Genomic DNA, 15,438 nt, shown 5'->3' with positions numbered 1-15,438 from the left:
TCTTGGTAGCTCAGGACACGGCTGTCGGATGACTGGGCAATGCAGTCGCTGGCACCAGGCCATTTGGGGTAATGTTTCATTTGGTTCTAGGTTTTAAAAATGAAATCGGTCACCCAGCTGGGAGTGGCTCAGCGGCTGAGCATCGACCTAGGATCCAGGCGATCGGGGTTCGATTCCCTGTCAGGGCACATGCCCGGGTTGCGGGCTCAATCCCCAGTTGGGGACATGCAGCCGATCAATGACTCTGTCATCGTTGATGTTTCTATCTCTCTCTCCCTCTCCCTTCCTCTCTGAAACCAATAAAGATATATTAAAAAAGAAAAGAAAAAGAAATTATCAATTTTTTTCAGTTGTTTCATTAAATACCTTGCTAGTTCCTTAGTCTAGTGATCAGTGAAGTTTTAATTTGGCAGTGATGGAAGTGGTTAAAGGGGCACAACCAGCCTCCCAAGGCTGATGGCAGACATGCAGGTGTGTTACAGTCTGTGAACTCAGGACACGAGCGCAGTTAAGCTGGATTAATTACACGTCAGGGGACCATGTTGAGTTATTTATGATTGTATTTCAAACATTCTGTAAAATGACAAATGAGCAAGTATTTTCTTACTTCAGAACACAGTGAAAGGGTTTTGTCAGGTTCTTGATTTATAACCTTTGGAACATACTCTTATTTTGTGTAATTAGAATAAAAATGTATAGTAATTGATCATAAAGGTTATACTTGTGAAGTATTTGTGGGCTTTGTATGTTATATTGCTAGCTATGTAAATACATTGATAAAAGAAGACATGACAGATATAAGAAGATAATGTTTTACATTTACATTGTATATTTCCTCAAGGAGCTTAATAAAAATCTCAGCTGGGTGTTCTGTGGGGAAGAGATAAATTCAGATGCAGAACCTGAAGCCAGGGTCATTTGGCTCATACAATTCATATATCTTTGTAACTTCTGTAATGTCATCCAGGACTTTCAATGAAAGAATAGAATTTTTTATTCCTAGTACATCAGCCCAACAGTTCTCAACTTTCTAAAAAAATTCTGATTCCCATGGGTTTACCTGGGTTTTATGCTATGACATGAAGACAGGCGGTGGCATAAGTGCCGTTTCTGAGAGAACTGAGACAGCACTACTCCTTTTGTATTGACGCAGGAAAACTGAATGGAATGTCAGTGAGGATGTCATTTGCTATGGATATAACTTTGAACCTATCCTATTAAAGCCATTTACAGACATTGGTAATTTATTATGATGATACCCTATGATTAGTATTAATGACTTTGTACCTCACATTGATTATGGTTAAAATTACTATTAATAGTAACAAAATATAGTGATAGTGGCAGTGTTCACCGAGCACATACTAAGTACTTGGGCGTGTGTCCAGTGCTTTACATGTCTGAACTAATGTAATCCTCGTAACCTCACAGTGAGGAAGCGTAATAAATACCCACTTGTACAGGTGAGGAGACCCTGGAAGGGTCTCTGGAGATGAAGCAATTCAGCCAGAGACACAGGAATGAAGCATTCTGGCTTCAACCCTGCTTTGTTGCCTTCAGCTTTATGTTGCTTACAAATACAGTGACACCTCAGCTGTCTGGGACTGCCCTTTAGCAAGCTCGTGTCCTTGGAACAGAGCTGAGAACATGGAGCTGGCAAAAGGCGCTGTGACTGCCCGAGAGGCCAGACGGCGTGGAGTGCGCGCTCCGGGCGCCGCCGGGGGCCTGCGCTCTGGCCCAGGAAAGGGCCTGGAGCCGGGCCCCTCAGCGCCCCGCGAGCACCGTGAGAGCACGAATGCTTCCCAGTGACACAGAAAGTGACGTTTAGTCTCATCTCTTAGAAACTGAAAGCGGACCTCTCATCGATTTCATAAAAATCTGTCATGATTGGGAAAATAGTGCTCGAGGTGGGCACACACTTACCTAGGCTGATGTGTTCTGTGTGCTGGTTTTAGATACTGAGAAGGTTTGGACGTAGAAGGTAAAGTGCGTGCATATAGTTCTGAATAAGTGGAGAGAGCGAAGAGCTATCTTTAAAAATACAATCTTGATTTTTTTCCTTATAGTTTGGTTGAGAAGGTAAAGGCTGACTATAAAACCAATTCCTTCCGCTTTATTTCGCCTGGTCTCGTTTTGCCCTAGATCGCTCCCGTGAGACCCTCAAACAGCCCTCGCAGCGCCCCGTGTTCCCTGCTGCCGGCGGCCTGTCCGACGTGCTGAATGGCGGCGACGAAGTCTGCGCCGACTGCGTGGTGGCAGCTCAGGTGAGCCGACTGGGGGTGCAGGGCGGCCCTGCCCTCCTCCCAGCGCGAGAGTGTGATGCAGACAGTCAGCGCTGTTGAGCCTCAGTGCGGCCCCATCGTGTGGGCGTCTCACGGGGTCCTCCCTGCGAACACAGCTCCCCTCACCCTGCCTGGCGAGGCGCACGGCGAGGAAGGGGCTCTGGCACTGCCAGGTGACAGGAGGGCCAGGGCTCTTCAGTGGGGCCAGAATGGGCAGTGGCAATCCCACGACGGGGAGGCCCGCCGCTTCTCTGCAGCTTTTCAAAACACGTGCGTGCGATCTGCTCTAGCAGTATCTGGATTCAAATCCAGCAAGAGCCTGGTGAGCAAGAGCTTGACGCCAGCCCCAGAAATTACCGCTTTAATCCTTCCAACACAACTATTAACATGTAATAAGGTTGTAGAGCTTTAATACTGAAACCGAACGGTGTCATGCGACAGGGAAGCTGGAACCCTGCAGGCTTCCCCGCCCGTCCCTGAGAGAGACTGTGGGTTAAATCTCATCAAGACGGGTGTTTGTGTGTCTACCAAGGATGTGAATTTACCCTTCATTCCTTTCTCTAGCTCAGTGACCCTTTCATTTTCATATTTATGAAAATTAAAATGCATAGATCTGAAGATTTCCGTGCATTCTAATTCCTGTTAGGTTTAAGGGAGCCAAGGGTTATATTTTGACAACACAATTGCTGTGTTACCCACGGACTTTAAAGCCCAATTCCCACGTGAATGCACTGTGTCGCTGCTCCTTGAGCAGTGAGGCATTGTACCCTTCTTGTTGTCAGTGTGCATATATTGCGCCCTATTACTTATATTTACTGTGATGGAAACATTTTTCTGTCTACTGGACCTCAATTTCATCCCCATAGTCTAATGTCTCTGCTTTTCCTTTTTGTTATAAAACGTTATTACCTCAAATGCATTGTGTAAATGCATGGTCGGGATGATATTCAGAATGACAGAGGAATGAACACTGGGACGTGGACATCGGGCTAGAAGTAGCTGGTATGAAGCAGCCGAGCGTGCACCCTGGTTAGAGGTCCAGGATGAGGCACAGAGTGCAGGACAAGGTGGGGGTTCTGGGGACCGTCTTTGAAGACACAGGCTCATTGGGCTTGGTGTCCAGTCATGTTCTGATTTTAATGGTTTTATCCTGTTGCCATATTTTCTGAGCATTTACATGAAATATTTCTGGAGTTCTTATTATTGTTTGGTTCTGAGCCTCAGTAAACACTAACATTTTCACTGCCTCAACTAGCTAAAATGGTGCATGACTCGCTACTAGGAGGGGAAAACCATGGCTTTTTTAAAGATACGTTAAAAATACAAAACCTTACACACTGAAGATGAAGTTAGGATGTAACCTGTTTGGGAATGTTTTGAGTGAGAGAAGAATTGCTTTAATAATGTGAAGCATACATTTGAAGAGAGCTCAAACAGGCTGACTGATCAACTGAAGTGTAGTAGAGGATTATGAAACGTGTGCAGTGAAAACAAATGAAACTAAAAACCTGGGTACACATCACAAAGTTCACTGTCATCAGTGTGGTACTGTTACCGTATCCTTTCTCTTACTGTTCCTGTGTCCATTTGAATATCAAGAACAAGGAGTCCAAGTTCTGCATATTTAAAATAATTTCTCGCAGTATCTGGAAAGAATTTTATCTATTTCCTTCGTTTCCCTCAACGTGGCACAGAAACCTAAAAAGATTGCTAGCCTATTTGCAATGCTGTGTCCTGTGAATTCTCAAGGTTATCCACCTACCCGATGAGGAAATTCACAGGATAAAACTACTTTGAAAATTACTCTGTCATATAGGCTACTTTGAAAAAAGCCACAACATTGTATTTGAGCATCATTTTCAAGCCTACCTAATTCAGTACAATGGATCTCTGTATACTTTTTATCAAAACTCCCCAAATTTAATATTTTACTTTATTATCCCCGAGTATGGGTGTGTGTTTATGTGCATGCAAATGCTTAAAATATATGTAAATATTTTTAACCATTTGAGAGCAAATTGATAATATGTTACCCCTGTCCCCCTCAATCTTTCATGGTGTATTTTCCTAAAAACATAGACCTTCTCTTGCATAAGCATAGAGAGTTACCAAAACCAGGGAATCATCGTCAATACAGTACTGTTCGCAGTGTACAGATCTTACTCAGTTTTAGCCAATTATCTGAAAGTTCTCTGAAGCAGAAGGAAATTCAATCAGACGTCTGTGTTTAGTTGCCCTGTGTATTTAGTCTCCCTTAATCTGGGGCAATTCCTTAGTCACCTTTTATGACATTGATAATTTTACTGGTGATGTTATTTTTGGTCTACCAAGTTTATTTTTCATAAAATTACTATTTAAAAAAATATATATATTAAGTATCTTTTGGGAGATAGTTTGAGTCATTGTAAATATCCGGTTTCTCATTTGACTTGCACCCACTGGTTTAGCTTTCCTTGACTGTTTTTGCCTCAGTAAATTATCATTACGATGGTTGATTTAGGACCCTAGATTCATTTCCCCTTCGCCACTCTTTATCTAAATGGTGTCATTTTTCTTTTTACTGTCTTCTCCCCAGAAGCAATGCCTTTTGATGAGTGCCACCTCAGATCACCTGTTTTTAAGCCCCTTCCTTAGGCGCTTCGGGACACTTTTTCACACGTGGACTTTCTCTTCCCATGATAATTTTTAGATCCGTCTTAGGCCTTGCACTACCTCCTTGCTCTGTCTGCCATGCAGATTTTTGCAGACTGCCCTTTTTCTCTGCAAAGATTTATGGCAGGAGTATGACAAGTTGCTTGCTGAGATTGGGTGTTTCTTTTATTATATCTAGGTAATTTGAAGTTCAGATCTAGAAAGTTATGCTAAGTCTATGCATCCTATGCAGTTTTATTCTGACTTTTGTTTGGTAGTGATTTTTGGGAGACTCAGATTTATGCAGCCACCACTAACTTGTTTACCCAAATTCCTATAAACTACTTTTTAAATAAGGCTGCCTGCTCCTTAGTTTTTTCTCAGGTATTTAAAGCATTTCCTCTAATTTTGAGTCAGTGGTTCATAAAATTGTTAAAATGATCAGTTGGTCTTTTTCCTTTTGTGAATTATGGGATAGCAGCCAGGTGAACAAAAATATATCATGAAAGAATTCTCTGCTTACATAAAACAAAACAAAAGCAAGAAAACATAAAATAAAAAAGATGAATAGAGTGGAAGGTTTTTAAATTGGGAGAATTTCATTCTTAGCTAAGCCAGTCTGCCCTGCTTTGCTTAGCGACTATTTTTCTTTTGTCTTCCAGGTTGGTGATTTGGACATTAACTATATAAACTTAGAGGGAATCACTACAGACACCTGCCCTGAATCCATGGGCTCTACTCTGGGACCTCAGAGCTGTGAGCATATCCTTTCTGCTGAAACCAGCCCTGGCATGTACCCGCCAAGTGAGAACAGGGAAATGACAGCAAATACTGAAGCCCAGCAGCCCTTCACATCACCATCTCGGTCCTGTGCCTCCCACCTAAATCTCTCTTTTGGTCGTCATGGATTTGAGAAGGAGCAAAGTCATCTAAAGAAAAGAAGGTAAGATACTATATTTTAGAGGGAAAATGTAGAAAATCAAAGAACGTTGTAGCATAAATGGGAAAATTCTATTTTATTTTCTATTGTCCCCGCCATTTTTATCTCTACATAAAAATGTTACCCCCTGTTAGGTTTCCAAATTCCTTGATTTGAAAGTAAGACAATTAAGGAAACTGGCAAAAAACCTAATACTAGAGGAAAACCACAATGAGATACTTTGACGGTACCGTATTTTAATGAAAATGCATACAACCGAAACTCCCATTACTGTTGATAGGAGTGAAAATTGTACAAAAACTTTGGAAAATAATTTGGATATGTATTTTATGACCCAGCAGTTCTACTTTTTTTTACTTCTGTGTTTTAGGAGACATATCCACGAGTAGTTATAGAGCAGGAAATGATGCCAGTGGGGAATGAACAGATAAATTATAGTACAGGTACAGAAAGGAGTGCTACCCAGTGGTGCAATGAACTGACTATATCTACATGCATGACATGAATCACAGAAACATGAAGCTCAACAAAAAAGTAAGGCACAAAGCACTTTAGGTGAATTTCATTTTTATGAAATGCAAAACAAAATCAAATATTTATTATTGTAGGGCAGATACATATGTGCTTAAACTAGTAAAGAACAAACAAAATAATGAAGAGGGAAAAATCCCCAAGTTCAAGATGGTTATTGCATCTGGTGGGGGAAGTAGGGAGCGGGAAAGGAAAGAGATCGATGGTGAGGCTAATGTTCACGTTTCAAGTTGGGTGGGATCATTAGTGTTTGTTTTATTTTTATGCTCTGTAACTTAGTTACCTTGCACATATTTTCTTAGTTGTACAAAAGTGTTGTTAAGACAACAGTTGTGATATGATAGGATGGTATATATTTACATGTGTGCGCGCACGTGTGTTTGTATTTTTGTGTCTGTTTCTTATTCAGCCATCCTGTTGTCTATTTTCTTTTGGAAATAGGCCAATTTCTGCTCATTTTATTTTATTCTACTCTTCACTTTCCATAAGTAATAGCTTATTCCAACCCTCGGCCCAAGACTTCTGATTATATGCTCATTTTCATGTGTACAATCTGAATGAAAATGAATGTAGAATACAGGCACACGAGTGTGTGTATAATTATTTATCTATGAATGAACATCCACATAGGTAAATAACTATTCAGCAGAGATTTAATTCGTCAGAAAGAAGAGAGAGGGAGGGGAAGCAGCAATCCCTGGGTGCCAGTCTCTGTGCTGTACTTTACACGGATATACAGCCACTTGAGGTTGAAACACTTTATAGCAGGTTTGGTACCAAGGGTAATGTCTGGTACATAAATAATGAGAGGTTTTCTTTAGATTTGCATTTTTGGACTTATGATTTAAAAGATGCTGAGTGGGCATGGCTATAAATTAAATTGATGGGACATTTTGGGCTCTCCACATATCTGCATGAGACAAGAGGCGGTCAGTTAAGGCAAGAATCTGTACAGTTCTGCAAAACCAGATTTAACTGCTTTATTGGTGCATTCTGGTAGGGTCTTTATGATCAGTCCAGTCCATACCCAGGTCTTGGGTGGCGTATGAGTTCTAGGAATAGAGGTAGGAAAAGGGACAAATGGTCTCTCTGTCCCACGTCTGCTAACATGCGCAGGCATTCTAGATTATACTGTCTGATGATGGTCTTGTTCTGGGACGTTTAAACATCTCACTGCTGCAGCTAGAGTTTTGACATCTTAACATGTAAGAAAAACTGTCCAGTTTGAATAAAGGTAATTAGATGCCTCTGTAAAAATGTCACAGCTGATGGGTGGGCAGGTGGGGACGGGGGGGGGGGCCAAGGAGAGGAAGGTGTCCTAAGGAAAACCTTCCAGCTAGTCCTGCGCACTCTGTCTCCTCTGAAAAATGTGGGAATGGGGAGAAAGGACTTGTGATCCCAGAAAGCCCCATTTTGACCCTGGGATAGCCGTGGGACCCTCCCCTCACTGGGTGTCACTGAATTAAGGAAACTACACAGCACCGTAAAATACCTGTAGTTACATCACTGGGACGTTCAGAGCACCCGCATTTACCAGGAAGGTTTTCTTAACACTAAGCTTCAGTTTTTCATGAGAAATGATTTTATGTACTCCAACATAGTTGAGTGTTGAATTAAAGAAAAGTGTGATGTCACCTCCAATTTGTCCTGCCCTCCCCTCTGCCAAGGTGAAGGCTCTCACTGTGTCCTCTAAGGAACAAACTCCACCTGCAAACCCCAGAGGTGCCAGTCATGTCCTTTACTTACTGCCAGGTTTTCCGGTGCCCAGGAGGTGCCTTGAAGAAGTTCAAGGATTAGAGACTAATCTAAGTGTTTGGACTAGAGACACATATAGGACCAAGTGCCATGTAATTTATTAAGTTAATATTCAGTGGCTATTCTACAGCCTGTGGTTTTTTAAGAAAAATAACCCAAAGGAGTTTTTCAAAGTTTTATTTTCTGGTTCTCTATATTTCATAATCAAGATGGTTTCATTATATTGTTTTTTATTATTATTATTGATTGATTAGAGAGAGGGAGAGAGATTGACTGACGGATTTGTTGTCCCACGTATTTACACATTCAGTGGTTGATTCTTGTGTGTGCCCTGACCTGGGATGGAACCCACACCTTGGCCTATTGAGATGATGCTCTAACCAACTGAGCCACCCTGCCAGGGCCTCGTTAAATGGCTTTTGAAATTTTAACTTCAGAGCTGTAACAACCAAAGAAAAATCCATTTGAAAAGGCACTGTTTGTTTTTTCATTTGTTGCTTTTTGTTTTATATACAGACAACAGAATAGTAATTACCAGAGGGGGTGGAGGGTCAGGGGAGGGCAAAGAGGGAGTAAAGGGGTCAAATATATGGTGACCACGGACGGAGACTAGACTTTGGATGTGAGCACGCAACGGGGTATACAGATGCTGTATTATAAAGTGGTACACCTGAAATTTGCATCATTTCATTAACCAATGATACCCCCAATTAAAATAAATTTAATTTTAAAAAATGCACTGTGCAGTTAACATGCCGGTGGAAGCTGTTGGCCTCAAAGCCTGAGTGGTTTGAAATGTCAGTGTCTGGAATGAGCCAGGAATGTGGAAGGTCAAGTTCTTTCCTTTAAACGTTACGGTTGTCACAGTGAAATGAGGAAAGAAAAGCAGTAGTAGCTGAGCAGAATTACTACCTGCTTCTGAGGTGGAGTTCTCGTGGGATAATTTTTTAAAACTTCTAAAAATGAGAATCTAATACGACGCATTTGAGACCTCACTAGATTCCTGGCTGACCTGGCCGTGCCAGCGCCTCGGGAGTGAGCCGTTGGCCGCCCCTCCTGGCCTCCGCCCCAGCTTTCCAGCCCAGGGACAGCGGGGAGAGAGTGCCACTGCGTATTTTCACATGCGCACCCCCAGCACCCCCCAAACAGCCAGGGGCTCTGTTTTGTCTGTATTTTAGTATTTGAAGGGTAACGACTTGAGGCTTGTAATAATTACATTTACAAAACAAATTGGATAATACTGACTCGAACCAGCTTTTGTTCCTTAGAAAACTTGTCATGGCTTTTGCTAAGTAGAAATGTTCACTTGGGGCAACAAAATTTTGTTGAAAACAAGGATATTGGGGGCAAGAAAAAATAATAAAAACTACTTAAATATAAATTTTTTAGAAATTGGCCCTGGTCGCGTAGCTCAGTTGATTAGAGCGTCATCCCAACACATCCAAAGCTGTGGGGCTGAGCCCAGGCCGGGGCACGCACGAGTCCAGCAAGACTGCGCAGCCAAGGGGAGCAACGAAGCGATGTTCCTCTCTCATTCACTCCCCCCCATTTTCTTTCTCTCCCCCTTTAAAATCAATCAATAATTAAAATATATATATATATCTTTATTGATTTCAGAGAGAGGAAAGGAGAGGGAGAGAGAGACACAGAAACATCGATGATGAGAGAGTCATTGATCGAGCTCGCAGACCGGGCATGTGCCCTGACCGGGAATCGAACCCCTCCATCTCCTGGATCCTAGGTTGACGCTCAACTGCTGAGCTATGCCCGGCCAGGCTCAGTCAATAATTATTTTTAAGAATTAAAAACAGAAGAAATTAAATGCGTACCTGTTATACAGCACGTCAGTGAAGAACTTGAGTTGGGGGGAATAGAAGCCGCCAGACCCGAGAGCCCCCTGCGCCTCGATGCTTACTGTTGCTCCCCCGCTCAGCTCCAGCCTGGACGCCCTGGACGCGGACAGCGAGGGGGAGGGGCCCCCGGAGCAGCCCCGCACCCGCTACACGCCGGTGTCCCAGAGCTCCTCCAGGACCGGGCTTCCTAGCGGCGACGAGTTCGACTCTTTGGAGACCAGCGCCGAGCCCGACTTTAACATCTCCAGGACTGAGTCACTTTCCTTATCAAGTAACCTGCAGTCAAAGGTATTCTTATTGGTATTAATGTGGTTTATTCTAGGCCGGGAAAACGTGCTGTCTAAATCTACCTATCTCTGAACGACAAATGGTGTTTTATTCACACGTATGAACTTTTTAATCTGGAGACGCCTGAGCTGGCTGATTGGGCCTGTCTTGTTGATCTCTCCCACTCTGACCTGTACGGGCCTAACTTAGAAGGCTGATTTGTTTTCACTAATTCACCACTGATCCTTATCACCTTTCACATACTTGGAAAATTCTGTCATTTTACACAAAATTTCTGCCATCGTCTCTTAAGCAGAGGGAGAAAAACTGGTAGTATTCAGTGGGTTTAAGTGATCAACCTTGTTTTGCTCACATAAAATTTTCTTGGCCTGGGTGCCGAGGTATATAATGTTAGTAAAGGCAGAGGTGCTGTTTGTTTAGTGTTCCTGGCTGCACGACCTAATCCGAAACACCATAGACTTCATCAGTTTTTCCATAGGAGACAGATTTTCTCTCACCGGCATTTACACATGGGGTTTCATTTGGTTGTGGCTGTTTTTTATTTATTTTATACTTATTTTTCTTTAAAATTTTCTTTTTTCTTCACTTAATTTTTAATTTTTTATTGAATTTATTGGGGTGACTAGTTAATAAAATTATACAGGTGTCAAGTACAGGATTCTACAATACAGCATCTGTATATTGTATATTCTTCCAGTCTTGCAGAGAAGGCCCTTTTGTGTTTGGATATGTTTTCTTCCTTTTCAATTTGTATTGTCTACTTTTTTCTTCTTAAATTGAGTTCACTACTATAGCATAATGTGTGCTATGCCCCAACAGCTCTTTACCGCGAACACATGGCTGTTACGATAAAGCTTTATTTTTGTAGTTATAGTCTACAACATACAAAGCATGTTGTATGCATGTACAACATATGTAACTTTATCACAACTCTCCTGGGACATAAGCAGTGCCTTTATGTTAATTTTTGAGCAGATGTTCTGCGGAGGTGAGATGACCTATCCCAGTTACCCAAGCTTGGTGAACTCAAATCCAGGCCTTCCGACCACCGAGCCCGGGCCCTTTCCCTCTGCTCTGAAGCCTGTAGAACTGCCATAATCTTTTGGACCTGAAGACCATGTGACATTTCTGAATAATAAGAAATGAGTATATTTGTTGTTGTAGATTATTCTTAGTTTTGCATTTTGGGTGGAATTGTGCAACACTCATCATTGCTTGGGATGAAAATAATTCAGTCTTTGTGAAGCAGTGCAGTGTTGTCCACTTTTAAGAAGAATCTGTCCTTTAAGGATAGCCTGCCCTGCCTCTGTAATTACCTTATGTTACTTTTTACCTGAGGGTTCTGGACAATTTTCAAAGCCTCATATTATACGAAATGATTACCATGTATGACTTCAGTGCAGAGGGTGGCACTGGGCTAGGGCCCTCTGTGGCAAGCTCACTGTTAGGAAGATGGGACAGCGTGGGCTGGCCTTCCTGACATTCAGACCCAGAGAGTCCTCCCTCCTCAGTCAGTCAGGGGAGCCACAGCCCAAGACCCTTTGAAGCAGGATCAGGCACCACCTGTTTTCAACTTTGCTCCAGGCTCTTGATACCGATGACCTTAGGGAAACCATGTGTCTTCACTTAGGGGGAACAGGAGAGACCAGTGCTTGTGAAGGATGGTTGCTGATGGCTCAATTTTAGTAATAAATTTTTCATTACTTTAGTTTAGCCCTAACTTTAAGTGGGATCTTACAAATGGATGGGTGGGATGAACCCTAAGGCCACTAGGCCTCTCTGTATTGGATGGGAGTTGGGTACCACAAATGGTTTTCGTGGTGACCTATTGCATATTCATTAAAATTTGCAAGAACATGTAAGAAAACCAAGTTTTAATTATCTTGCCATCTTGGATTTTCACATATGTTGCAAATACTGTAACAGAAATAGTATGTAATTGGGAAAACAGAAACAAAAATGGCAGGTCACTTAATAGGAATAAAGATACATAAATCAGTGATACTCAGACATCATCCCAGAAGTGCTGGGTGGAAGGTCTGCTAAAGAGGAGCGCAGCCTGGGAAGATTTGTGTAGTGACCTGTTGTGTACTCCCTTGCGGCTGCTGCTAACATTATGAACTTAAACGGTTGTTAGGGAGTTTTAAAAACTCTTATAATAATAAGTGGGCCTCCTTCTACCTTCTAATAATCACTAAGTATAGAGATATATATTAATATAGAATTTTGTTTGAATGCTACAGTGTAAAATAAAAAGGACAACTCAGGTGAAAAAAATGTCATACTCATTAAATATACAGAGAAAATGTCATTTGGCTTAATTTTTCACCTTTAACCAACTTGATTGGCATGTTGTAAGTGCATCCTAAAGTGTATGTAGGAACTATTCCCAAAGCATTTTGTCTTGCAGACCACCCAAGATATAGCTAATATGTAAGTTTCCCTTAATAAACTCTACTACTTACCCCCAAAAAACTTTGTTAAAGTTGTGAGAGGCAAACCGAAACCGTAAGATTACATCAGAAATGTTCAGGTTGAATCCTTTACAAAGATGCTGATTTAGCAGCATTCATGGTGACATATACTTTCAAGTCTTGTATAGCATTTTTTAAAAACTTTATTATGCTCTATTTTAGGAGTCATTGCTTTCTGGAGTCCGCTCACGTTCTTATTCCTGCTCGTCACCCAAAATTTCTTTGGGAAGAACTCGGCTGGCGCGTGACTTTACGGCGTGCAACTCAAGCGAAGGTGAGCAGTTTTTACTACTTGGCTTGGAGAGCCTTCTAGTCCAGCAGAGCTGCAGGTAGTCCAGGTACATACAACGCACAAGAGCAGCAGGCAGGAGTTTTCCATTTTATTTTCACCATTGATTTTTCTAAGTTTAGCACAATCTTTTGCTCATTACATATCAGACAAGTTAAAGATTCGATTTCGATGAAATTACAAACTTGTCCACCCATCTCTGTTGCTTTATTCTTTGAGTAAAGTGTTTTCCTCCAGAGTAGTGTAAACTAGAATTTATTCTAGGTTCATTATTGTGAGGGCTTCAGAGGCTTTTATTTAAGTAAAGTATAAAAAGTACTTCTCCCCAATATAAAATAAATTGCTGAAATAATCTAGCTCCTCAGAGGCAAACCACTGCAAAATAGATTTTTTTTATTTAGCAAGGGGTTTTAGAGAGTTGCAATAAGAGAACATATTTGAAACATGAATAAATGTATCTCAACATTTTTAAAACAAACAAACATCTTTGTTGATTTCAGAGAGAGGAAGGGAGAGGGAGAGAGAGAGAGATAGAAACATCAGTGATGAGAGAGTCATTGATCAGCTGCCTCCTGCACGGCCCTGGCTGGGGATCGAGCCCGCAACCTGGGCATGTGCCCTGACCGGGAATTGAACCTCCATCTCCTGGATCACAGGTCGATGCTCAAGCACTGAGCCACACCCGGCCGGGCTCTCAACATTTCTTTTGTGGCAATGTAAACATTCAGAAATGTAACTTTTTATGTAATAAAATTTTAATATAAATATAGTATACCTACAGAAAGGGGTGAAAATTGTAATCATATGGTTTGATGAATTTTTAAAAGTGAATTCAGATCAAGAAATAAAACAATTATAGGTAACTCAGAGCTGCTCTTGTAGCCTCCCTCAGCTACTGCCCCCCATTCTCAACTTTATTTTGAAATGTAATTATTTTATACTTTCTGTACATGATATATTATATAATAATTGTGTTTCAAGGCATGTTTGGACGTATTCATGCTCCTTTGCAATACATAGCAGAGTATATAATAAAATGGTCAATCTATTAGGTAATGCCTTTTTTTGTCTATTATCCAGAAGAGTCTTAAAAAGACTCAGAAAATAAGAGATGTACTTAAGTATTCTCAATTTCTCAGTGTAGAATATTTAAAATAGAATTTATTTTACTCATTTTTCTTTCCTTTTTTAAATTCTTGCTTTATTGCATTGTTATTTTGCATTTTCATGCTCTGTAGAACAGTATTGAAAGCATAATCTTTGTGCTTGGAACTGCCATCCTGAACAGGGACTTATGTGTGGGAGATATTTGGTAAATATTTGTTGAACAAATATAGTAGTCAAGATACATTAAATACAAAATAAGTGCTGCAGGTGTGCCCCCCCCCGCCCCGGCCCTTTCTGGGAAGTGTTTTGGAAGAGGAGAGAGCACGACTACTGATGCGTGTCAGTTTTAATTTTTTGGAGCGGGAAGATGGAGCAAAGGACTAAGAGAAGGAAAGGACAAGGCTACCCTTATGAGGACAGGAAAAGAAGATGGATTGAATTTGCCCTGGATTTTCCCCCCCCATATCATGAGCATTTCTAAGATTTCCAGCTCTCCCTCATCTTAGTTTAGGTTGGGAGGTCTCTTTTTTTAAAATTTTTTTGACTATATCTTTATTGATTTCGGAGAGAGGAGAGGGAGAGAGATAGAAACATCAATGATGAGTCATTGATCGGCTGCCTCCTGCATGCCCCCGACTGGGGATCAAGCCCGCAACCCAGGCATGTGCCCCAACCGGGAATCGAACCCCGATCACCTGGATCCTAGGTCGACACTCAACTGCTGAGCCATGCCCGGCCGGTCTGGGAGGCCTCTTAATGGCAGATTGACACTTTTTCACTCATAGTCCCAGAAAATGAGTTAACTTTATACCATAACTACTTGGAAAACACTTTAAAGTCTTCTGTGAAATGTGCAGAGTGGTGGCCTTGCCTTTATATTTGCAATATCTCTGATTTTCCAAGTCAGACAGTTCCAAGTTTGAAATTGTTGAGCAGATGACTTAGAGGAAATTGATGTTTATGAGGGGAGATAACCCTTACTTATGAATCTTTAATGAATCAGGAAGGGTATCTTTGCCTAACATAGAATCCTTAACTCTTGGCGTTTGAATTAGAAAGAATAAAAATGGACATGCTTAGGTTTTCTGTGAATGGAAGCTTATCTTTAGACAGCATATTTTAAAACAGGGCTATTTGAGTGAAGTTTGATATTCTCCAAAAGGTGAGAATGACAAACAGGTACTTTAGATAGAGGCTACACACGAAATACACGGATTCCAACAGATACTCCCGTAAGGTGGCAAACAAATGTCTGGGCTGACACCATGACCCACAGTCAACGCTGTGG

At 41.4% G+C, this 15,438-nt stretch overlaps 1 protein-coding gene across 1 annotated transcript in view; it reads left to right on the top strand.

The window, feature by feature from the left end:
- ARHGEF28 (Rho guanine nucleotide exchange factor 28) overlaps nucleotides 1–15,438 on the top strand; it is a 245,968-nt gene that overhangs the window by 148,320 nt on the left and 82,210 nt on the right. Inside the window, exons 10-13 of the mRNA XM_081132719.1 lie at nucleotides 2,143–2,264; nucleotides 5,576–5,856; nucleotides 10,073–10,280; nucleotides 12,917–13,028. Of these exons, the coding sequence (XP_080988845.1) occupies nucleotides 2,143–2,264; nucleotides 5,576–5,856; nucleotides 10,073–10,280; nucleotides 12,917–13,028 (723 nt within the window). The remainder of the gene's footprint in view (nucleotides 1–2,142; nucleotides 2,265–5,575; nucleotides 5,857–10,072; nucleotides 10,281–12,916; nucleotides 13,029–15,438) is intronic.

This window comes from Miniopterus schreibersii, assembly GCF_964146895.1.
Source record: "Miniopterus schreibersii genome assembly, chromosome: 3".
Classification (NCBI taxonomy): domain Eukaryota; kingdom Metazoa; phylum Chordata; class Mammalia; order Chiroptera; family Miniopteridae; genus Miniopterus; species Miniopterus schreibersii.
Note: the sequence above shows the minus strand (reverse complement) of the source record. Positions and strands in the feature narration are given on the sequence as shown.